The sequence below is a fragment of the Durotheca rogersii genome (assembly GCF_024521655.1).
Source record: "Durotheca rogersii strain YMJ 92031201 chromosome Unknown GGS23scaffold_5, whole genome shotgun sequence".
Lineage (NCBI taxonomy): Eukaryota > Fungi > Ascomycota > Sordariomycetes > Xylariales > Xylariaceae > Durotheca > Durotheca rogersii.
In genome coordinates this window covers 167,906-190,772 of record NW_026251236.1, presented here as the reverse complement: position 1 = coordinate 190,772, position 22,867 = coordinate 167,906, and the positions used below count along the sequence as shown (strand labels likewise).

The following is a 22,867-nucleotide window of genomic DNA, read 5'->3' as shown; positions in this document are numbered from 1 at the left end:
TGTCGGGACGGGTGGCAGCGGTGGTGGTGGCGGTGATGACGGTGACGATAGGGGGCGGAACGGTCGATGGCTTAAGCTGGATAGCCGTTGGAGGCCAGTGAAGAGGGCGGCCCGCGCCGACCGAACTCGTGACCGGATGCCAAGTGTTGAAGAAGACCGACACGTCGGACCTGGAGCTGCTAGAGGACACACGCTCCTCTAGCTGTAGAATATCCCGATCCAGGGGCTGCCCTCCATGCGTCCCACCTCTGCATGCGATGTTGTTGACTGTATGGACCTTCTGCAAGGCAATGTAATATCCACCTACAGCCCAAGCCGAAGAATTGGGTGGGGTAGTAGAGATGGAGAGGGAGGGCTGGGCGGAGGGGGGAACGGGACGAGAGAAAGACAGTCCATAGGGCGAAAGGGGATGGGAGACGAGAGGGACCCCAGGTGAGCCGATGCGCTGTCGAACTCGGACACGGCCTATCGTTCTCGATCCCGTTGCTGAAGAGTTTCTGTCTGGCCCCCCCCTTTTCCATCGTGAGTCCGGCTCTCCCTCCCACTCGACCAGAGGAGGTGCTCAGGAATACAACCGCTCCATAACCACGTCCGCCGGGTGGTATTCTGGCAGAAACTGCCTGACCCGACAGTCTGGAGCCGCGATAGCGTCGAATGCAGAGCTCGCCCGATAAAGTCATGGAGGCCGTCGCCGCCGGCAAATCAAACCAGAAGCCGTGTCCGGGCATGTATGCAGCTGTCTGCTGGCAAAAGTCCCACCGGTGAATCCTACGGGCCCATAGCTAAGCAAGTAAGCAGACTGGCGCGTGCGAAATCATCTTCGCCATCCCTCCTACGTTCGCCGCCGACGAGCCGGTGTACCTTTATTGGAACCTCTGGCTGCGGCCCCATACTACGTGCGGGCGGTCTATGTCAGTGATGGTCTTCGCTCTGAACCGGACCGGCGAATTCCTCTTTTCTTTTTCTCGCATCTTCTTTCCTTCTGATAGCCGCGGTGCCTCTCTCTGGAGTCCAATCTGCAGTATTCTACCGACTCACCCTGAGCCACGATGACTGACCGAAAGGGGGGGCCAAGCCTGTCTGTCAATAACCCATTTCGTAGCCCTCGGCCAAGTTTATCCGTCGATCAAAACTCGTCCAGGGAAGGGTATTCAGAGGATGAAGATGCGCCATCCACCGGCGAGGTAATCGTCGTATGGGGTTAAGCTCTTCTCGCCATTTATCCACTCACCCACCGCGAAAGAATATCCCAAGCAGGGGTCCGGAGTGCGTCTGGGTAGGTTTCAAATACGTCGTCAGTAGTCCGGCGATTCCCTCTACACATCTACTGCATACTAATCCATGTCCACCCCCCCTCCCCTGTCAGGATTACTGACGTGCAGGATGGGTTAGATAGGAAACAACTCCACTATGAGCGAAACGTAGGCCTTCTCCTCTTACTCTTGCTCGAGACGGCGCTTGGGGGTATTCGTGACAAGACGCCCGTTGAAGCTGACCAAGCGTCGTGATCGAGATCCTGCTGAGACGGTAAGCATCTGCTGATTCACACAATTCCATGAGCATTCGAGGCCGGGGTTCAGCTCATCAATACTCATTAACGGGTTAGGGATCAAGCAGCTGGGGAACAACCCCCCCCCCCCCCTCTCCCCTCTCTCCATAGTCAGCACATAGGAGCCGATAGCTACGCCTGAGTCTAAACTAATGGAGAGGGGTGCGCTTATTTCCCGTCTACCAGTGACTCTGGTGCTTGTTAAACCACTTAGCTCCAACCGATGACAAGACGATGAACACTATTACCGCGTCCGCGGAACCCAATCAGCAGTCGGGGCCGATGGCATGGGACTCCTCCCTCCGTCACTATCTCACCCTCCAAGCCCTTCGACAAGCGGAAAGGCAGTAATCACGCAGCGCGAGAGTTCCCGGAGTGTCTCGTCCCGTAAGGGGATTGTACGTAAATCGGTATTGTATCTCCGCTGGAGGATAACCTACAGGCGGGCCACCCAGCGTCGTGGTAAAGAGGCATACCCGGGACACTAGAGACTGTGTATACGGAGACTACTGCCGTTCTCTGGGGGCTATATAAACAGTGGTTGGCAAAGCGGACAGCCACGTTCGCTGGTACGGATGCCATCTCGACCAACGTGCAGACGGACGGGGTTATTAGGGGTCGGTATGTATCATGATGAGACCATCATAGGTTTTCCCGGGAGGGCGAGAGGCGGGGGTTCATCTTACCGTGGCCTAGTGGACTGAATCTGGTAGCCTAGAGGATGGCGTGCCCTTTCTTTGGTCCGAGTGTATCGAGTATGTACCAACCAGCAAAATTTCAAGCTTAGAAGCCGTCCATTGTGGCCATTGTGATATCAATGGACTTCGGGATATCCCCCACCCCCTTATTCCTTTAGGGGGGTAGGTTACCTGTCAGCAATGACCTATCATCTGACTCGCCGACCTCGTTATTTCCGTCCATTGCTACCAGCACGGAGCTCGTGTTTGCACAGATATAAGCGGTTCGAAAAGGGCCCGGGCTTGCTATTGCCGTTGCCGTTACTGTTATCGTTGTTATGCATATTCGGCTTCCCCGTTTTTCGTCCAGATCGGATCCGCCATGGCCGTTCCTCACGGCCCCGATCAAGTGTGCTCCATTCAGCGTGGTCGAAGTAAGTAACGAGAGAATAAAGGACGACACGGCCATTTGCCGACCCGGACCAGGGCCAAGAAGTGTAGTCACAACTGACCGGCCCTTGCCCCGACGGATCCCCTCCATAGGTCGACTCTCAGTGGTGGCTCCGACCAGGATGGGTAGCACTGTGTTTGCATCGATAACCCCCCATATGTCTAACCCGTGGAGCCGGGTCGCAGAGGTGGATACTACTGCCATGCCGAATATTCAGGCTTTGCCTGCTCTCGGATCCGCGGGTGACGAGCTCCATCTCGCGCTGAGCTGGAGCCGCCTAGTTGAGGATCTGTACCAAGGGAAGGCTGTATAAGTCATCCTGGTAGCTATACATCGACTGGGACACCACTAAGCCGCGCCACATATGAATGTTGTGTCGAATGTTGGTGTCGTCCTCGTTGGTATTGTATGTACGTGATACTGACCCATGCTCTCTGAATAATCCAGAGGCTTGATGATATTGGGAAGTTGTTCGCCAGACGATACTCATGCCCGTATGATTTAACATTACTTATAGCAAGGAAGGTCGGACCCAGCGTGATAGATGTCATCAACACACAACTGTCCTCCTCCCTTCTAACTTAAACTGAAAATCTTTGACGGAGGTTCCTGGTTAACCCGGCGAAGGTTAACTAGTAGTGTGCTATTTCCCTCGGTTCCGACTCTATTCGCCCATCCGGGACCTGCACTGTGCTTACGTGCTTCGGGATCTTGGAAATTACCGGTCTGGCTCCGTCAGCAGCGTATCATCCGGCCGAGGATGCTCTCGTGTATCCACCAGGGCCCAAGACTCGCTGCTCGCAGCGTAGGGGGCCGTAAGGCGCTCGGAGGCGCACACTTCTTAGCACGGAGACTGTCTACCCACGATGCTCGATATGCACCCACGTCTGAAACGGTCGCTGAACCCTCTGCACCGTCTTTTGCATGGTCACCTCCCCCCCTTACACAGGCTGAAGACGAGTTCTGGCGCGCGATCCCGTTGTGGAGTGAGGTTTCCAGCGCGGATTTCTTGTCCTGGAGATGGAGCATCGGGGTAGGGCTGGTGCCTATTTTTTTTTTCATCAGTCGCTTGCTAACGTCTGTTTTAGAACGTTGTCGAGACGAAGAGGCGCCTTCTCAACTTCCTCGAAGCCGTGGTCCCAGCCGAAGTCCCTCGTGACAATGCCTTTGGCGGCATCCAGAGCCGTGACGAGTTCATGGCCGATGTGTGCCGCGGCATCGACAAGTCCGCAATGTCTGTTCGGATGATGTGAGTGCGCAGGAAGCAAAAGCGAGGGTCATCTAACCCTACGAGGCCATCTCAGCCTATCTCAAGCCTAGCTAACTTGGCATAGGCCGTACGTACTGAGTAGGATAAATTGGCAGGACCCAGCAAACGATCCGATTTTTCGACAGTTTCTCATGTTGGAGTCTGTGATGATAGACGATCACCCTAAGCTTAGACTCGATCCGTTGGATGAGCAGAAAGACGAGCCGGTCCCCAATCTAGTGCATCGTTATCCCGACAAGGCTTTGTTTCTTGGTGCGGCTCCTCCTCCGATGATAGCGTGTCGATGATATCTTTATTGACAAGTCATAGCAACCTCCGTCTGCCCAACTAATTGTGTGTTCTGTACGAGGTCATACGGGGTTGGCGCCAGCACTCAGCTGGTCACCAAAAAATCCTTCACACTCTCCCGTGCAAAGATGGAGGCCGTGTTCAAGTATATCGAGAGTCAAGAAGGGTTGCACGACATCGTTGTCTCCGGCGGGGATTCGTATTATCTCTCGCCCAACATCCTCGAGTGGATTGGCGACCGGCTGATCGGCATGAAGAACATCGAAAGGTTCCGGATCGCCTCCAAGGGACTGGCCATAGCGCCTAGCCGATTTCTCGATAAGGCCGACCCGTGGACGGATGCCTTGGTCCGGGTGGCAGAAAAAGCCAGGAGGGCTGGCAAGCACATGGCTTTGCACACCCACTTTAACCACCCGAATGAGATCTCCTGGATTACGGAGAGGGCGAGCCTTAGGCTGCAGCAGTCCGGGGTGATGGTTCGAAACCAAACCGTGCTGCTGCGCGGCGTTAACGATAACGTCGATACCATGCTGTCCCTCATCAGGAAGCTAGCTAAGATGGCCATTCATCCCGTAAGAACATGTCGATCTGAGGCCAAACTAGCGAGTTCGCTGCTAACTACCCGACCAGTACTACGTGTACCAGTGCGATATGGTACCGGCGGTCGAGCACCTGCGCACCCCCCTGCAGACGATACTTGACATCGAGGCACAGCTCCAGGGTGAGATAGCCGGGTTCGACATACCGAAGTTCGTGGTCGACCTCCCCGGCGGTGGAGGCAAGCGGCCAGCGTACCTCCACGAGTCGTATGACCGAGAAACTGGCGTTTCCACATTCACGCAACCAGCACTTAAGGGTAGGAGTAAGGAGGGCAGAACGTATAGATATTACGATCCGGTTAAGCCTCGACAGGATTCCGCCGTATGAGCAACTTTTAGCCCTAGTCGACTCCGAGGGGGGGGGTTCGAAAGCAACGAAAGGGTTGGTTGACAACGACGTCTTGAGATATCCGCTTGGACTTGGTAACTATATATATAGAAACTAGATACCAATTGTGCGTATCATCAAGCCGCTGCGTGAGATACTATGCGTGCAGTAGTCCATAGTCTATATGTGGCATAAGTAGTCTCGCTCGCGGGACCTGTGAGCTTTCGTCAGTCGGCACTCTCGACTCTCTCGGTTAGATCTTGCTAGACATGCCCCCGTGGGACGTCCCCTCTCCCCATGCGCCGTCATCTATACCCTGCTATACCATACTAGGCGTATTGGGCGCATGAATGTGTGATGGCCGTGGCGGTTGGACGTATACAACGCGGAATCCACCAGAACAAACACCCACGTATAAACACACATATGTACATCCATACATGTGTATGTGTACACGGAGACGTAGGAAACCCACGTTTCAGATTTGTTAGCGAGATAAGGAGTAGCCTCACCAGTGGCACCGGGTTCCAAAATGTAGGTAGGTGGGCGTCTAGCGACCTGAGATCCACGTTGTCGCAAGGGCAGGCCCCGACTTGAGACGATGACGCTCGCGAAATACCTATCTGACCTAGCCCAACACTTCGAGAATGTAGGCGAGGATGTAGATGGTAAGGGTCGGAGGGTATTATGGCGGTATGTGAACAGGTTTGCGGCTAGGCATCCATATAACCGCCTTGTCTCCAACATCGCGCAGACTAGCGCGTGCATACACGCACACCACGAGGATGCTGCATGTGTGTGTGTGTCAGATTCGCCCTTGACGGTCGAGGGCGGAGTGATGGCGGGTCCGTACGAGGCGGATAGGATCTGGTGTCCGGGGTGTGGAGGAGCGAGCTGTTGGGCGAAACATGCCAGGCGCACGCTTACATGCTGGCGATAGTTAGCTGTATCTATGCCTCCTGTAGGCAGCCTGCTTCTCCCGCGAGGGACGAGGCCGGGCACGCTAGGCTTCCTACCTATCCGACCCTGCGCTCACGTTCTCGGGATGAAAAATCGTTCCGAGACGTCAAGGACAGGCGGGGGGGCCGGACGGCGCGGCAGCCAGCTAGCCATGCACGGCCAGCATCACAGGCCTGGGGGGGTGTTGCTTGCGAAGCAGCGACGGGATGCGGCAACTAGGGGAATATACATAGCGAAAAGGTTGCTCGTGTTGATGAAGCGGCAGGATTACAGACATGCGCATGTTGTATAGGTCCAAATGTCTCACACATACATACACGGGCACAGGCGAGAGGCTGTATGGGTAAGAGCTGTGCATATATATGCCGACCGGGGGGATCTCGCCGCTTATAAAAGGGCTCAGGAGGTGTTACCTACCTACAAGCATCCGTTGTGAATATATGAATTGGGTATGTGCATACCTGCCATCAACAGACGCACCTACCATCTTGTCATCTTGTCATCAATAGCACCTGCCTTCGTGCCTCCTGACGTAGGTACCTGAAAGATAGGTTATTAGCGAGCAATGGATGGCATGTACCTGCTCACCTACATTGGGTGGACAAGTACGGTAGTGCATTAGTAGGCCAGGCAGGTACCTACGATGGTCAAGTCCCATAGTACCTGCATGCATATTACGTAGCACCTGCACTCCCCAAGAGAAGGCCCGGGGATTGAACCCAGAGACGCGACTGGGAAAGCACGGACGGGGTCCTAGAGCAGAGGCTAGGTACCTCTACCCACACGCACGTGCTATACCACCTTCTAGCGCACCTACCTAGGTACCTAGATACCTAATGCCTTAGAAGAGGTATCCAGGTATGGACGATAGGTCAGATAGATACCTAGGTAGGTAGGCACCTCCTACGGATGTCGCTGCGGGCACTTTTGCCTCGAGGCTGCTGGATTTCAAGTATTCTAGGTGGTTGGAACCAACCAAGCATTAGGGCATAGCGCGCTAATATCTAAGGTTGCTTAGACAGGTACATGGGGAATACGTCGCGCGCGCCGTGTCTTGGGAGGAAGCTGCTTACCATCTTCGGATAAGTACATAAGGAGTAGCCTTAAGCCGCTGCGGCTAGAGAGGTTAGATGAAGCCTGGCAGATGTCACGCGCGCATATTTTCAGGTATTGTGGTGTGCATGCATAGCCACCTATGAGTATATATCCTCTCAAGGAATGCACGTGTCTGTATATGTACATACAGTCATACATATGCATATAGCTAGGCATACGGTAGGTATATACAGGCACTACGTACAGTGACGGCGAGCTGTTGGAAGCCAGTTCAGGGTTGCCTGCAATCCACGTTTTTTCTTTTTTTTTTTCTTTTTGGCAGCGGCGGCGGCGGGTGGACCCTTTGAACCAGTTCGCTTTTCGCACCTTCCCCACTATTTCCCTATACAGCTTGTGATATTCCCGACTTTCCCCCTAATGTGGATTAGCCCCTGTCTGTCTGTCCGTCCATAACCTCCCAGTGCTTATAAGCTCCACCTTAGGTACCAAATGTATGTAGGCATTACTGTTGTGGTACTTACCTACCTGCCTCCGTCGGTACGTAACAGATCTGCTCCGGGCTCGCTCCGGCTTCCCCCCCCCCTTCCCGCCATACCCAGGTGGATGTGCTATAAAACGAACCAATAGACGCCGGTGACTTTCACGATACCAATAGACCGTATGAATAGACACGCCCAAGGTCCCCCAACCCGAGGTCCTGCTTCCAGGGAATGGCGAGATAGGTACCTAGAGATAGGTACCTAAGGGTATGTAGATTAGGCCAGGGTTGCTGGGAGTCCCGCTAAAATTCCCAGCACTCGGGAACAGCGTGTTGGTATTGCTACGTAAGGTACCTGGTAAGGAGTGTGACGATCTAGGTATGTGGGTAGGGTAGGGAGGAGGAGGTACTTATTTTAGCAGCCCTTTCAACGTCGCCGAAGTCGGTACCTGAGGTTGGCCCTGGATGTACCTGCTTAGTGCACTGTCTCGCTGCGTAGGTGGAGGTATCTGCTCGTGCTGCTCGTGTAGCTCCTCTCTCCATTCCTCCTGTCAGCCGTGCGGGTTCCACCGTGTGGAAGTGGTTTTCTTGTTCTCCCGGCGATGCGCACTGAACCGACAGAGAACACAGCTCTCTCGCCGCATCCAGTTTTATCATCAAGTCCGTCTGTTGTTCTCGTTTCTCTTATTATTTCGGCCCGTTCGTGTTCTATCCTGTCCGTTTCGAGTCTCTCTCTCTCTCCTCTCTTGGTTGCATGCTTGCATGCTTGCTTATTCACGGGTTTATTTTATTTTATTTTAGAGCCTTCTACCGTCTTATTTTTTTTTTCTCCCCCCCCTTTCCCCTCTTAACCGTCGACCAATAGCTTCTGCCACGTCTGACGCGGACGGAGATGATGCCTCTGCACAAACATCCGGCCTGAGTAGAAGTGGAATGCTGTTGGCATACCTGAGTGCTACCCAAACTACGTACCCGACGCGACCACCAGTAAATCTCCATTACCCGTGTCTCTCACACCAAGAATGCGGCACCACGCTAGACTCGCAAGTGACGGCATCTATCTCGACTTTCAGACCTCCCGCCTCAATGCCGCTGTTCTGGGTGGCACGGTAGACTACCACAACAGCCTCCTCGACCAGCACCGGCAGCAGCAGCAGCAGGAACAGCAGCAGCAGCAAGATGAAGGATCCCGCCCGAGTTCGAAGCCGAATGCGAACTCGTCGTGTCCTCCCCTTCTGCAATGGCTACCGGGACCCCTATCGAATACTAGGAGAGGGGGCAGCAACGGCGCCACGAGGAGAGGCAGGAGAGCAAAAGAGGATAAAGACCAGCACGGCCGCGACTTGGCTTCGGCGCCGCGCCCGCGGCTCACCCGAAAGGATCTCGAGGAATTCGAGGCTCTCCCTATTGCTATCCGGCGGAAGGTAAGTTGCGACGTGTTTATTGCCATCGTCATTCTCGTCATTAGCCGAAGAGGGGAGAGGAGAGAAAAGAAAAACCCGACGCCACCATGTCTTAGTATGCCCGATATTGCCCAAGCCATCGCCGTTCGCCTTCTCATTCTCCCATCTCCTCCCCTATTCTCTCCCCTTTCACCCCACCCGCCTGCCCCTCTCGATAAAGTTGATCGATGACTTTCCCCCTGTCTTGTTTTTTTTTTCGCTCACATATTGATTTACCTGTTATCACTTGTTTGCTCGATTCGAGACGAGATGTCTCTGTAGCTAGTCTCGGCACCCTGTGGGGTGCATCATTTCTCTGCGATGTCTTTGTCGGATTGGCTGGGCTGCAGGAGATTGGTGTGTAGAAACGCGCTGCCGTGACTTTGTCTGGCTCGCCACTCAGCCCATTGGCAAGGCCCATATGGGCATCGAGGAACAAAAAAGGGGGGGGAGGGGAGGATCTTTTCCTCTAGAGAGCAGATGGGACCTGCATGACCCAGGCCAGCCGCCATCTCTCTAACACTGCTAAGCAGCAGCGCCAGCAACCGGACGCGGCGGGAGCAGCAGAGGGAAGAGAAAAAAAAGCCGGACGACCCAACCTCATCCTAAACCAACTTGTCGAACCTAAACCTATACCCTCTCAGCCAAGACGGGTGGGCGAGCGAGTGACCGAGCCCGCTAGTGGTGGGCATCCTATACAGACACGGCTCGTGCGCAGACACACTCGCACTTACACACACACACATATACCTCCTCCTTGCACACGCACGTCAATACATACATATTGGTACGCATACGTGTACGGGGTACGCCTTTGCGAGCTCTGCTACCTGACGATGTGCGCCCCAACTGCCGCGACGACGCGAACGATTGATGGTAGTGCTGGGTACTCGCTACATGGTGTGTGCATCTGCCTACGTACCTATGCATACCTGCTGTATCGGCTGCGTGTGTGGATGTGTGCCAATATATGGGGGGTGCGTATATGTGCGGTGCATAGGTGCGGTGCATAGGTGCGGTGCATATGTGTAGCCTGTCTCTCTTATGCAGCGCTTTGGGCCTTTGCAAGCGCACATGCTCTTATCCATGCATCCATGCAACCCATGCATGCGCCAATGACCTCCTAGCGGCCACGGACGGGATGGGCGCGATGGGACGAGGGCGATAGGATCGCCGTCTCTGCGCTCTCTCGTCCCCTACACACTATCTATCGACTATGCCCGTTCCTGCATCAGAGCACACACAACACGACACTACACCACAACCCAGACACGGCGCAACCCATACCTTTTCGTCGCTCTCCCTCCCCCTCCTCTCCCCCTCCCCTCCCCTCCTCTTCCCCGTACCCGTCCGCTTCCTGTTGTCATCGCCCGACTTCCTCCCAGACGTTACGAGTGCTTATACTAAAAACTCCCCCCTCCCCCCCGCGTCCTCCCTCTTCTGCAGTACTTCTCCACCTTGGAACGCTTGCGCTTCGCCCAAACCTCCGGCATCCTAGATCAACATCTACTCGACCTAGACTCCGATCTCTACCTGCCGCCGTTTCCTCGGCGCGCCTATCTCGACGCCGGCACTGCCAGCGCTGCCAGTTCGCCGCCGGTTCGGCCCATCACTGCTCCCACCTTCCGGGGCCACGCCGTCTCCGCCTCGGCCGACTTTGCTTTCCTAGCGAAGCTCCCGGCCAAGGTTAGGGAAAAGCACTTGACCAGGGAGGAGCAGGTCATCGTGGCCAAGCAGCTGAGGCAGAGCGTCATCCTGGATGCCGCGGACGAGGCCATCTTGAAGATCAGTCGTCGCATGAGCCGGCACTTCAGCCCCCCGCCTACCCTGTCGTCGTCGGCGCGGCCCAGCATGGACTCCCTACTGACGGATCATGTCCACGGCGAGACCCACGACGCCTTTTACGACAGCTTCCGGTGGCTCGACGAGGACGATGACCTCGACCTGAGCCTCGCTGTAGACGAGTATCCCGTGCACCCGAGGGTGCCGGTACCCGTGTCCCCCAAGCATCCGGAGACTCCCGCCTTCCGCCGCCACCTCTCCTTCTCCAAGATTCCGTTCGGTCGCTCGTCCATGTCGTCGAGCCGGCCCGCGACGACGGATACGGCGCTCCCCATTGCCGGCTTCCCGTTCCCCAGCCCGGTCGCGTACTCGCAACATGGCCGGCGGAAATCTCGGGCGTTTTCGCTCATCACGCCGAAGCAGTCCGTCCACGACTTCACGTCTCCCTCAATCGACCCTGCGGCCGCCCATTATCAGGATCCCGAGGCGCGCCTTAAATTGCGCGTCTATCTCGCCTCGCCCCAGAAGTTTGACGAGGCGATCGAGTTTGGCTTCCCGTCGAACGATGCTTCGTCGTCAAGTCCGTACGGGGATTTCCCAGGCGCCAGGGCCTATCCGCGTGGGCCGCTCTCGGCAGACTCGGAGCAGTTTAAGACGTTCCTCGCAGACGACGAATCGTCTACCTACAGCGAGGACGCGTCGGTGTCAGATCCGGAGTCGCCCAGGACTCCGCAGCTGGATAAGCATGCCAGGCCGCTCCAGCTCGCCGGCGCCGAACCCCATCATTCGGCGAGGCACGCAGAAGCCTATGCGCAAGCGCCGGCGGCTTCGCGCGAGATGACGCTACGTATGACGCTTACGCGACCCGACTTGCGGGCCTGCGAAGACCAGATATACGGATGGCAGCCAGGGCCGCAGCCACAACACTCGCACAGGCCGTCTCGATCGATCGCTTCGCGGGGAGACATGCACGGGCCCGCATTTCATGCCAAGCACGGCGCCAAGGAGAGCATCGATAAGATTTTCGCAGATATAGACCGGGAGCTGGGTCCTCCGGCGCCAGCGGACAACGGCGTGATGAAGCGTCTCTGGAATCGCGTACGGCGAAGTTGAGCTGCCAACTGCGGGCCTGAGCACCGTAGGGTTGGATCCCCCTTCCCGCTCCCCCTCCTTCCCCCCCCCTCTCTGGAATCTTTTGAGCGATCCCCCTCTCGGCTTGCTGGCAGAACATGTTCTCTCGATATTTGCACTGCATTTGTTTCTCGTCATCGCCTCTTGGGCTTGTCTCTCTCACACTGTGTCGCCAGCTAGGTCACTTGGCCTCTGGCTGCCTAGAATCATGGAAAATATCATGGCCTGGAGTTATGTGGAGTTTAGCCTGATGGCGGGGGGGTTTTCTCTTTTTTTTTCAACCCCCCCAGCAACCGGCGAAGTGGTATATTTAAAAATGTTAAGCTATATATCCTCGTATCCATATCTTTATATATATCTGCTGCTGCTGCTGCTGCAGGGCTTCGCGAGTGGGATGCGAGATGCGTGCTTGAGACGAGCAGCAGTGATTTTGCCATGAGTTACACGACGCAAATGCCTGCTCCCATCACGACGCCCTTAGCTTTCATAGTTATTTGCTTGTTCCTAGGGCCCTTGGCCCAATTTGCGACAAGTGACCAGCCGGGTTTCGACGTTGGGCGCTCATAGCGGGCGAGACTATCTGGCGCTAGTCGCGTCAACCAATCTAGGACAGCCTCAGGCGCCTCGACGGTTCCTTGTCTAGGTAAGACCCAGGGGGAAAAGGGGGGGGGGGGGATAGTTGTCAGCCTACGTGCTAGTTCTCGCACGTGCACGAGATGCTTGGATGAATTGATGAATTACCTAATGTAGGCATTACGCCTCGCAATATACCTACCTAGACCTGTCCACCCACATTCCTACCTGGGGTATGGTGAGGCTGTATACGGAGGCACAGAGGCACGGAGGCATGTGTGTATGCAGGCATGCATGCGCCTGTCCGCATCGGTGCGCACAGCATGCAGTCGGAAAGGGAAAGGGAGGTTCTACGGAGAGAGAGAGAGAGAGAGAGAGGGTAGAAGCCAAGTGCGACGGGGCTTAGGTACCTAACGTAGGTAGCTCTTGCTGCAGGTACGCGTGGCGGCGTACCTGCTTACGTTGGGTGGCGTCGACTTACGCTTGGCAGGTACCGCGTTGGGTAGTACACCCGGACATTTCCCCCCCGTGGGCATCTCTGTTCAGGTCGGGGGGTCCCACGCCCCGCCCCCGTGCCAACGGACATTGCCAGAATCGTGTCAGGTACATGTACATGCATATGCATACTATAGGTAGGTAGGTAGGTAGGTAGGTACCGTCTGCTATATACTACCTACCTAGGTATCTACCTAACCTACCTAAGGTATGTGTGTATGTATACGGATGTGTGTACATGTGAGTTACATGGGTTGCAGGTTGGTCCCTTGCCTGAGCTAACGCCAACTGAGGAGGGCAGCCCCGACAGGCCGGGCACGTACGTCCCTTGCATACCTAAGTCAGTAAGTAGATAGGTACCAACCGCACGTACCTACATATATGTGTAGAGTAGAGGTATGTACCTACCTTGGTACGTGGTCTGTGCATAAGGCGTGCAACCCCCCCAACGTTCCCTTCGAGGGCTAGCGCCTGTATAGAAGAACCTAAATAAAGTCCCCCAAGGTTCGTCCGTCCGGCGCCTGCCCTCCTGCCTCCTGCCTTAGGTACCCCACCAGCGACATACCTACCTACATATATGTTACCTCCATGCGACGGCGAGGGCCCGTGCGGGCGCCGACCTGACCGCCACAAACCTACTTACGGTGCCGACTTTCCCCCACGCAGGCAGATAACGGACGTTTTGGTGGCGGCAGGGGAAAAATAGTGCGATCGAGGGGGGAGGGGAGTGGGTAGGGGGGGGGGGGGGGGGCCGCTAGTACTGGAAAGCGAAGTCCGAGACGACGGGCTGGCAGCGAGAGAAAAAAAAGCCCCGGAGCGCCATCGCCATCGCCGTCGCCGTCGCCCTCACCCTCACCCTCTGCCGTCGCTTCGGAGTGGGGGGAGGGAGGCGGGGGCGTTTCTTCTCTCTGCGTCTGTTTTTAAGACACGTCGACGTAGTATCCCGAGCCGGCGGGCATGCAATATATGCATGACGTCCCTACATATATACTATGTCGGTAGGCGTTCCCTCCTACCCATACCCAACACAACACATACATAGGCATATATCTAATAATGTATGCAAGGTGCTCGGGGGAGAGCGGGAGAGCGGGAGAGTTAGGAGAGAAGAGGAGGACGGGGACGAGGACGAGAACCGTCGGCTAGTAGGGATAATATGTAGGCGAATATGTACCTGTAGTACGTAGGTAGATTATACCTAGAGGTATGTACGCAGGTATGTGTGCGTCGTCCCATCCGCCTCCGCCCGGACTTCCTGCCTGTCCACCCTACACCTGAACTTAACTATAGGTACCAACTAAAGTCTACTTTATAGCCTAAAAGCCCAAAATACGCATCGCGATCTAAGGCCATAGAGGCACTACAATACAGCTTAAGGGGAGCTCAAGAGCTAGGACCCGGGAGTCTAGTGTTATTTGAGAGATTTAAAGCGAGATGCCGTCCTATCGCATTCTTAGTTAAAAAATCTATCCAAATTAGTTTTCTTTTTATTAGACTTCTGCAAAGCTACTATTTTATATTCTGCTTACATATGGATCAGGTACATTATCTAGCCTTACTTAATATTCCGCTTTGATATATTTTACCCTTTTAGTAAGCAAATGAAAACGTATTATACCTAGGTTCTTATGAAGCTTATCTTGGGTCCCCGACTTCTTCATATACCTACCTATCGCCTCTGCTTCCTCTGCGTGCGCGACACCTCGGCGTCACACATCGGGCTCGACCGCCGGATCGACGATGCGTGCCTTCGGACGTTCTACATGTAGACCGGCTGTTAAAAACACGAGCTGATCTGCCTACGTAAAGCTGACAAACCTGACGGCAAAAGTGAAGGAGTATGAGGAGGAACCGGATGCCTATACAGACGTAGAATACAACACGGACAAGCACATACATCAAGTCACGCGTGAAGAGGTGCTGGGTGTGTGTGTGTGAACGTGTGGACGAACGCGACGACGACCCAAGGCTCAAGGTCCTCTGCTCGGAGGACATCGACCTCTAGGCCCTCCGCGATCCGGGAGGGAACGGCGGCCGGGACCGCCTGGCTATGCAGATTCTTCTCTGATACTACAAGGGCGAGAACAACAAGATCGTGCTGGTCTCCTAGGCCCCGGTTAGACCGCTCGGGTTGACCAGGCCGAGCCCTCGCAGATCGGCTGTCTCGCGATCTCTGGACCCTCGACAGCCTACTCATGAAGCTTCGGCCGATCGCTTTTACGTGTTGGCTGTTGGTTCAGCATTCGCCTGTCATTGGTCCCACCCTGGGCGGTGCTCCACGCCTCAGCAAATAGATAACAGATGTGAAAGCCTTCATTTTCCAATATGTGAACGTTCCCAAATAGCTCGCCATCGCCAAACTCACGCTCCTCACCCATCTTGTCCAATCTCTGCTTCAATTTTATAACGAATCCGTACGAGTCCGACCCAGATAAAATCCCCGCCGCTGACCGGTATGCAGACGTGCCGTTCTACGGCCGGTACTTCCCCAGACAGGACGACTTTCGCGTCGATCTCCAGCACGTCAAGTCCCAGTCTGCAGCCTCTCTGCGATACTGGGCGTCAGTTGTTGATCTCTGCGATGAATCCATCAGGATCTACCCGGCCGACGAGGGCGGCCGCGACGTGTTCGCCCTTGGCAGCGTCATCGTCAAGTCGAGCCATCTTCACAATCCAGGGAACGGCCAGCATATTACAGAGATCGACTACTCGTACGCTGATGCCAATGGGTTGCAGGCTGTTGCTATTGCTAAGAGCATCCTGAAAGACGTTAGAGTGCCGGAGATCTTCTTTTCCGGCAAGGTGCTTGCTCTCTCTCTTGCTTCTTCGTTACGTCCCCATCGCTTACACTTCTGTAGATCAATAGTCGCCAGGTACTAGTCCAGGAAAGACTCCCGGGCGTTAGTTTGACCGTCGCATGGCCGTACTTATCGCAAGACCAAAAGGAAGCATTCAAGCAGCAGGCACGAGAGATACTTGGACAGTTACACGCCGTAAAGCCCACCGATGGACGCCGGGCTCGCTCCCACGTCGTCCAAGACCCTAACATCCTCAGCAACGGTCGTATCCATGCCCTGGAAGGAGATATCCTCTTCTCAAACACCAACACCGACCCGGACATGAGTTTCATGCACAACGACTTCACCGAGTCCAACTGCATAGTTGACAATGACAGGATTGTCGGGCTTGTTGATTGGGAGATGGCTGGCTTCTTTGGCTGGAAGACGGCTGGCGAAGTCCACCGCAGGATCAGAACGCCCCAAAAGGAGCATTTTGCCAATGCCAACTTGAGTGAGGAGAGGCTTCGGGAAATCATGTTTTGGAATGATCTTTATGACGCCGGTACGCCTGAGTTTCGACCCCACGGTGGAGCAGCTGGTAACGCGGGGCGCCAGGGCTGACGGACAAAAACCGGGGCCATTCAGGAAACGGCATGCTGGACAGCAACAACACGTCTTATGAGTACAGACATACATAGCTATAGCCCCCTAATCCCAGGTGTCAGTCAATATTGAATTCTCCCTTTCCATTCCACCGGATAAACTGCACGTGCCCTTCTGGGCTATCGTGTGATGGCCTATTACAGAAGTCAGGGGGGATACCCAAGTCAACGGGGCTGGCTTCACCAACACCCCGAGAGGGTAGGGATGATGAGTATTGAATCGAGTACGGGCCTGATTCTGCACCGAAACGGAGTCGCGAAAACTATTTCTCTATTGTTTTTGATCGTGACAACTGAATTTCATTACCTTTCGTACATGATACAGACAACGACCACCACCGAGCACCGTCCACCGCCTAGGTCGACTTCTACCCAATATATAATCTTTCGACTATCCTAACCAAACCTTACCGGTGCGCCTTGTAAGCTGTGCAATGCCTTCGGCGCTCCTTGATCCTCCCCCGCGATGCGACCGAAACTGTCCTCCGCAACCTCGCCCTTTACATCTCGTCATCGCTGTCGTCCCCTAGAAGCTCGCCTTCGTCTTCGTCTACGATAGAGTAGTCGCCTCTACCTCGAGCAAAACTGCTTCTCGTCGTATACCTCCGCTGGCTGCTTCCCCGTAGCCAGCTGTAACGGCCGCCGCCATTACCACCGCCCCTGGCCCTCCCTAGGGCGGAGCTCGCGCTGCGCCACAAGCCGCCCACCACCAGGGGTAGCGTTCCCACGACTGCCACCACCGCCGATACCGCCACGACCGGGTACTTGACCCACGGCGACTCGCTGTCCAGGCCGTTCTGTTCCCCCAGCCGAATCTGCCCGAACTTGCTCCGCCAGTTGCGGTAGACCCACCAGCCCGCGAGCGACGCGAAGCCGATCGGAGCGACGACGGCGAAGAAGATCGTGACCCCCGACACACCCCGCGCTCTTTCGAACTCTTCCTCGTGGCCTGGGCAGGGGTGGGGCGTGAGCGCTTTGTCGGGCTCGAACCCTCCTTTGCAAGTTGTCAACGGGATTCGACGGAACCCGCTGGGCTCGTAGTACTCGAACTCGTCGGGGTTCTCCCTGCAGACCTGCACCGGGTCCAGAGGCTTCAGACCCTCGACTAGTTTACACTGTCCGTGATTGTGCATCTCGAAGTTGTAATCACTGTCACCAAAGCGAGTCAGCATCCGGCGATCAGGCGATTCGCACATGCACGGCTGGTTAAGTTAGCAAGCTTCCGTATACGCGCACTCACCATTCGAAGTCTTGTCGGGTGCATTCGCAATCCTCGACGCGGTACAGATGCGTAAGCTTATCACCGTTGTAGCACTTCCTGTCCTTCTTCTTCCGTAGATAGTAGTTTTTGTGGCCGAAGAGACAGTTATTGGGCTGCAGCGGATGCGTTGGCAGCCACAGTTCGTAGTCAGACTTATCTCGGTCCTCGTCGTCCTTACACTGCTCGGTCGCTAGACCCGAGAAGTCGAGGTTGACCGTGAACAGCTTCTCCTTCTGGTGGCCCCACAGGATGAAATTTCGAGATGCGCCGGACCGTTCAGTCGTGATATCGGTAATGGTGACATCTTTATCCGAGAAGACATAGTTTTCCCACGTGTCGCCGCGGTCGAGCGAATAGGATACGGACTTGGATTGCGTATTTCTCTGTGCGAGGACCACGATGGACCCCTGGTCGCCGAAAGACCACGTCCAGCTTCCCTTCTTCACCATCTTCCAGCTCAGTCCCGCATCAGTTGTCATGAACGTGTCCGCGTCCTTCAAATCTCCCAGGATGGGACCGACGTTGCCGATACCGAACATGATGCCAATGGCTGACTTGGACGAGTAAGTCTTCCCATGATCTACCCGCTCAGTGTAGCCGTGGATGTGGAGGGCGCACGCCTCGTCACCGGTTTCGCTGTGGCAGCTGAACGGGTTGCCGTCGAGGTCCCGTTCAGGAGGTGGCAGGAAGCCCCACGCGGCCCCGTCGTTGTGGCTGATTCGCGTCTGAAGCCTCTTCGGCTCCGAGTCGCTGTCCCTGTTCTCGACCGTGTTGACCAGCACCACACCTTCGAGGCCGAGCATCTTCTCGAAATCTACATAATAGCTATCGTCACAATTGACGCCCGGGATGCTTAGGACGTACGAAGTTCCGTTCGAGTTGCTCTTGAGGATCGATCCGTACCGCCGACCTCTTTCTTCTTCGGTCACCACGAATAAGTTGACCGCGTGGGTGGAGCTGTCGAGAACGGTATACGCATTCGTATGCGGAACCTCAAAGTTGTACGGGAATCGGGCGGGCGCGTAATCCTTCCCGTTCACACTGGCCAGCGCGTTCAGTGTCTTCTCCGTCTTGTTCTCGGTAGCGACCACGATGAATTCGGCCATGGTCGCGAAATTGCTCACGTCCTCCAAGGCCACGCTTAGTTTATATTTCGGGAACTCGTCGCTGTAGAGGAGCTGAAGGGGGTTCTTCTCCTCGTTGTCTTCGCGTTTCCTTGCGAGACAGACTATCTGGGTGGAATTCCGGAACTTGTACGCTGACGAACCTGTGAATTCACACTTCTCCACATACCGCTGGATCGTCTCCCAGCTATCGCCGCGGTCTGTCGAAAGCGAAGCCTCCATGTAGCAGTCGCCGCCGTTGCACTTTTTTCCATGCCAAATCAGCCAGTCTCTGGAGTCGGGATGAAACGAAAGCGGTGGCCTGCTAGAGGATGTGTCCGGCGGATCTCGTGCCTCGAAAGAATCGAAATGTCGACCCCGATCGACGGTGTAAAAGACCTTTTTTCCCTGCGTCAAGAAGAAGGCCATGTCCTTAACGTAAGGATGGGTGACAATGGAATAAATCCCCTCATCGCCGGGGAATTTAGCCTTGGTCCAATTCTTACCGTGATTATGTGTAATGAAGACATCGCCGACCCCGTAAGTGTCTCGGTCTGATTTGTAAGGCCTCGCTATTATTGTCCCGTCTGCCTCGTTATTGGACTCGCCTCGCTCCAAGTAGTGCTTCTCAAAACGATTGAACCCGCCTTTGAAGAACGTGAAAACATGTCCAACCTTGTCATCGCCAGGCGTGCTGGGCGAGCCTTGGGCGTCCGAGCACTTCCACTCTTTCTGTTTATCCTTTTGATCGCCTTCGGTGCGTTTGCATTCGTTGCCGGGAATGAGGCGCCAGCTGGAGGGCCCCTTAAACGTCTCGTCCGGATTATCTGCTTTGCAAGCGCCTTCGGGGACTCTGACCGGGGCGGCAGGTTTGCACTCGTCGCCGTCTGCCACAAAATTGAAGTCGCATTCGAAATCAGCGTTACCACACTCGCACGGAGTCATTTCGGGCCTAACGTCCTTAAACTCTTGCTTGATAAAGCATTTCGAGTCCTTCTTGCGCCTGTGGTACTTCTGCGTATGTCCCATCACGCAACTTGGCTTGCCGTCGTCATCGACCCGTGCAAACCAATCTTCCATGTCGTCTTCTTTGCACGTATCCTCGTGAAGGCCCTCGAAGTCGATGGAGATGACGTAGAATCCGGTCGGCGAGGCCCTGGACCCTTTACGAGCAGTGAGAATGAACTTTAAGCTACTTGAGTCTTGGGTGGTTGTCAAGGTCCAGGGGCAAACGCTTAGGTCGTTTGGCAGCTTGGCCGTCTCCCAGTTCTTGCCGTGATCTAGGGAGTATTCGATCTCCGTCACATTGGCCTCCTTGCTGTCTCTGATGGCGAGAAGGATAGATCCTTGGTCGCCGAATTCGTATTTGTGGGGACCTTCGGGACCCTCGATCCAGGTTCTGCCGGCGTCGTCCGAAATGTAGAGACGTGATTCCCAGTAGCCTTTCAAGTGCTTCCCGAGGTTTCCATTGCCCATAACGAGACCAGGGGCGGGGCTCGAGAAGACGGGGCCGACGTTGTTCAGTTCTGTGACCGAATGCAGATGGATTTCCTCATCACCCGCCTTGGCCGGCTCAAACGTTCTACCGTCGTCGAAGGTGATCCTGGTCCGGATTTTCTTGTCTTTCCCCTCTTCCTCGACCTCTTCCCAGTTTTCCACCTGGTTGACCAGGAAGATGCCTTGGATGCCGGATACTTTCTCAAAGTCGACGTACGACTCCATGTTTCGGTTGGTGTGCTCTACGTTTCGCGTGAAGTACGTTCCGTTTGAATTGCTGGTCAGCAATGTGCCCATGGGTTTTGAGAGCCGCCTGCTTGTCTTTACATCAATCTGGATGCTGTAGTTGGTGCTCTCCAGCACGGTGTACGAGGCCTTGAGAAGAGGATGGTCCTGGGGAAAGACGGCACGGTGCCACGTCTGAGTATCGCTAGTCACAAACAGGGCCATCTCGGCTGTATTGCGCGCCGCGGCGGCCACCAGAAGATATTTCTTGACTTCAACTATGCTTATGACGCCCTGCATGGGCCCATCGCCGGTCAGGTTCGGCTCATACTCCTGGACGACTCCGTCCGTCTTGCTGAAGTACTTGTCGGAAATCAAGAGACGGTTTTCCTCCTGGGGCGAAAAGACGCCGCCCCTGACAATACACAGCACTCTCCGGTCGTCCCATTCCTCATTGCCCGTAGTGAAGAGTGGCGACGATTTGGCCCACCAGCAGGCCTGTGTGTGTCCGCGTAGGAACTTAGCCTTTTCTTGGAATCCATCCTCTGTGTACATTACTAGCTCCTCGCAGAATAGCCCGTCGCATTCCATGCCGGTGAAGAGGATCTTGTTGGGATCGGTGGCGTGAAACGACATCCATCGGCCAATGGTGTCGGGGAAATCGCTCGTGTACGCCTCGGTCGAGAAGGTCTGCCAGGTTTCCCCTCGGTCGTGGGTCTTCCAATGGACGTTACCGGCGGACAGGATGTAGGCGCGATTCGAGTCGTATTCGTGCATAACCAGAGCGGCAGCCTTGTCATGCTCGATTCCGTCCACCTTGGACCACGATGTGCCTCCGTCGGTCGACTTCCAGATGGTCCGCCCGTAGGCCTCTTGAAATATGGCGACGTTGGTGCCTCGGAAATAATTCAGGTTATTCGGAGGGTTCTCGAACTCTTTCACAACAATCGTCGGACCATTTTCGGCACGGACGGCCGGGACGGCCCACAACAGGGTAGTCAGAAGCAAAATAGCGGCCGACCATATCGGAGCTGCCGCCCCCGAAGCTCCCCTAGCCTTCATAGCTGCGAGATTGAAGGCGGCGACGTGGTGGTCATGACAGGATATTTGCTTCCAGGCTGACGTCGAGAGTGGAAGGGAGGGGAGCGTGGACGGGAGGGCAAATGCCGTAAGGCTTCAGAAGAAAGGATCCGGACCCGGACGCGAGCTCGATGTGACGGCAAGAGGAAGAAAACGTGCTACGGTCAGGAGGAGGAGGAGGACGGTGGATAGAGATAGATCTCGGGTGGTGAGAAGGGAATGGAGTACAAGCCTTCCGACGATGCTCGGTGCTGACTGAGATGGGGAGAAAAAGGATAAGAGGAGAGAAAAAAGATGGTTGGGTTTCCTCGAACTGAAGGTGGGTTGATATCGGTTACGGATCATTGCGTAAGGTTAGGTGTTATCAATCAGTTATTACCAGTTACTCGGTGCAGTACCCGGCTAGGTAGGTAGGTAGGTACCTCCTAATACACTTCACAATGCCTATACATCAGGCACCTACCTAAGGTACCTGGATAACCTGCCTTACCTGCCTGCCTCTACTGCTATGTGGTACTTTGGGTTAGGTACCTCAAGTATAAAACATTGAAGCCTTGTACCTGCATCCTCCCATTAGTAGATACCTAGCCTTGGGTGTAGGCAGGTACCTGCCTAAAGGTATTTACGCACGTACGTACGCGCGCTGCATGCATACGGCAGGCGCTGGGGACGTGAGTTTTCCAGGCTTGCCCTCAGGTCCGAGATGGGCCGCGTGGACATTACTAAACCTGATGCTCGAATGCGGGAGGAGGATCCAGGTAGGATGTACCTAAGTACTTTCGCGCCTGCCTAAGATAAGGCAAATCCACGCTCTATTAATAAATAGGTAAATGGGACGGACCGGCCAGTCAAAGGAAGCCGGAGCCACAATTGCCAGCTTGCTACCTGCGCACCTACCGACATTCACCAATTAGAGAGCAACTTCTAGATTATATGTATCCCTTAAGCGTACCTAGGTACCTAAGGTAACAAATCAGGAGGTACGTAGAGATAGCTCAAGTAGAGAATGTGCCTTACCTACGTATAAGGTGCCTTAGATGTCTTAAGGGTTAGAGACCGGGCGTAACTCGGGCCTGTTGCTGTAATAGTAACTGCCTGAGGCACATACCTCAGGCATATCGGTAAGCGGGCACTTAAGGCATATGTAAGAGGCACCTATATCTACCGCCAACGGGCGGGT

At 55.1% G+C, this 22,867-nt stretch overlaps 5 protein-coding genes across 5 annotated transcripts; 3 read left to right on the top strand and 2 right to left on the bottom strand.

Annotated features, from left to right (window-relative positions):
• Nucleotides 1-3,437: 3,437 nt before the first annotated feature.
• On the top strand, nucleotides 3,438-5,162 carry GGS23DRAFT_603695 (kama family protein; the record flags this gene model as incomplete). Its single annotated transcript, XM_051519501.1, has 5 exons — nucleotides 3,438-3,710; nucleotides 3,766-3,926; nucleotides 4,012-4,199; nucleotides 4,257-4,807; nucleotides 4,866-5,162. The coding sequence occupies 5 exons, from the start codon at nucleotides 3,438-3,440 to the stop codon at nucleotides 5,160-5,162; spliced, it is 1,470 nt and encodes a 489-aa protein (XP_051373714.1).
• A 41-nt stretch (nucleotides 5,163-5,203) lies between these two features.
• GGS23DRAFT_403833 (uncharacterized protein) lies at nucleotides 5,204-6,559 on the bottom strand. The gene is made up of 2 exons (XM_051513607.1): nucleotides 6,352-6,559; nucleotides 5,204-6,092 (listed from the first exon to the last, which is right to left on the bottom strand). The coding sequence occupies exons 1-2, from the start codon at nucleotides 6,478-6,480 to the stop codon at nucleotides 5,472-5,474; spliced, it is 750 nt and encodes a 249-aa protein (XP_051373713.1). The 5' UTR covers nucleotides 6,481-6,559; the 3' UTR covers nucleotides 5,204-5,471.
• Nucleotides 6,560-8,568: 2,009 nt separating this feature from the next.
• Nucleotides 8,569-12,106, top strand: GGS23DRAFT_403675 (uncharacterized protein). Its single transcript, XM_051513606.1, has 2 exons — nucleotides 8,569-9,080; nucleotides 10,545-12,106. Exons 1-2 carry the CDS (start codon nucleotides 8,679-8,681, stop codon nucleotides 11,991-11,993), a joined length of 1,851 nt encoding a protein of 616 aa, XP_051373712.1. The 5' UTR covers nucleotides 8,569-8,678; the 3' UTR covers nucleotides 11,994-12,106.
• Nucleotides 12,107-15,274: 3,168 nt separating this feature from the next.
• GGS23DRAFT_603693 (kinase-like domain-containing protein) lies at nucleotides 15,275-16,594 on the top strand (the record flags this gene model as incomplete). The annotated part of the gene is made up of 4 exons (XM_051519500.1): nucleotides 15,275-15,313; nucleotides 15,501-15,881; nucleotides 15,938-16,421; nucleotides 16,578-16,594. The coding sequence occupies 4 exons, from the start codon at nucleotides 15,275-15,277 to the stop codon at nucleotides 16,592-16,594; spliced, it is 921 nt and encodes a 306-aa protein (XP_051373711.1).
• Nucleotides 16,595-16,775: 181 nt separating this feature from the next.
• GGS23DRAFT_557148 (Oligoxyloglucan reducing end-specific cellobiohydrolase) lies at nucleotides 16,776-22,052 on the bottom strand. The gene is made up of 2 exons (XM_051515694.1): nucleotides 17,762-22,052; nucleotides 16,776-17,670 (listed from the first exon to the last, which is right to left on the bottom strand). Exons 1-2 carry the CDS (start codon nucleotides 21,667-21,669, stop codon nucleotides 17,022-17,024), a joined length of 4,557 nt encoding a protein of 1,518 aa, XP_051373710.1. The 5' UTR covers nucleotides 21,670-22,052; the 3' UTR covers nucleotides 16,776-17,021.
• Between the last annotated feature and the right edge of the window lie 815 nt (nucleotides 22,053-22,867).

Coding starts and splice junctions, on each gene's coding strand:
- GGS23DRAFT_403675 (XM_051513606.1), top strand. CDS start 8,679: ATGCGGCACCACGCTAGACTCGCAAGTGACGGCATCTATCTCGACTTT. Junction 9,081..10,544: donor CTATTGCTATCCGGCGGAAG/GTAAGTTGCGAC, acceptor CCTCTTCTGCAG/TACTTCTCCACCTTGGAACG.
- GGS23DRAFT_557148 (XM_051515694.1), bottom strand. CDS start 21,669: ATGAAGGCTAGGGGAGCTTCGGGGGCGGCAGCTCCGATATGGTCGGCC. Junction 17,671..17,761: donor ACCCGACAAGACTTCGAATG/GTGAGTGCGCGT, acceptor CTTTGGTGACAG/TGATTACAACTTCGAGATGC.
- GGS23DRAFT_403833 (XM_051513607.1), bottom strand. CDS start 6,480: ATGCACAGCTCTTACCCATACAGCCTCTCGCCTGTGCCCGTGTATGTA. Junction 6,093..6,351: donor ACGAGCAACCTTTTCGCTAT/GTATATTCCCCT, acceptor AACTATCGCCAG/CATGTAAGCGTGCGCCTGGC.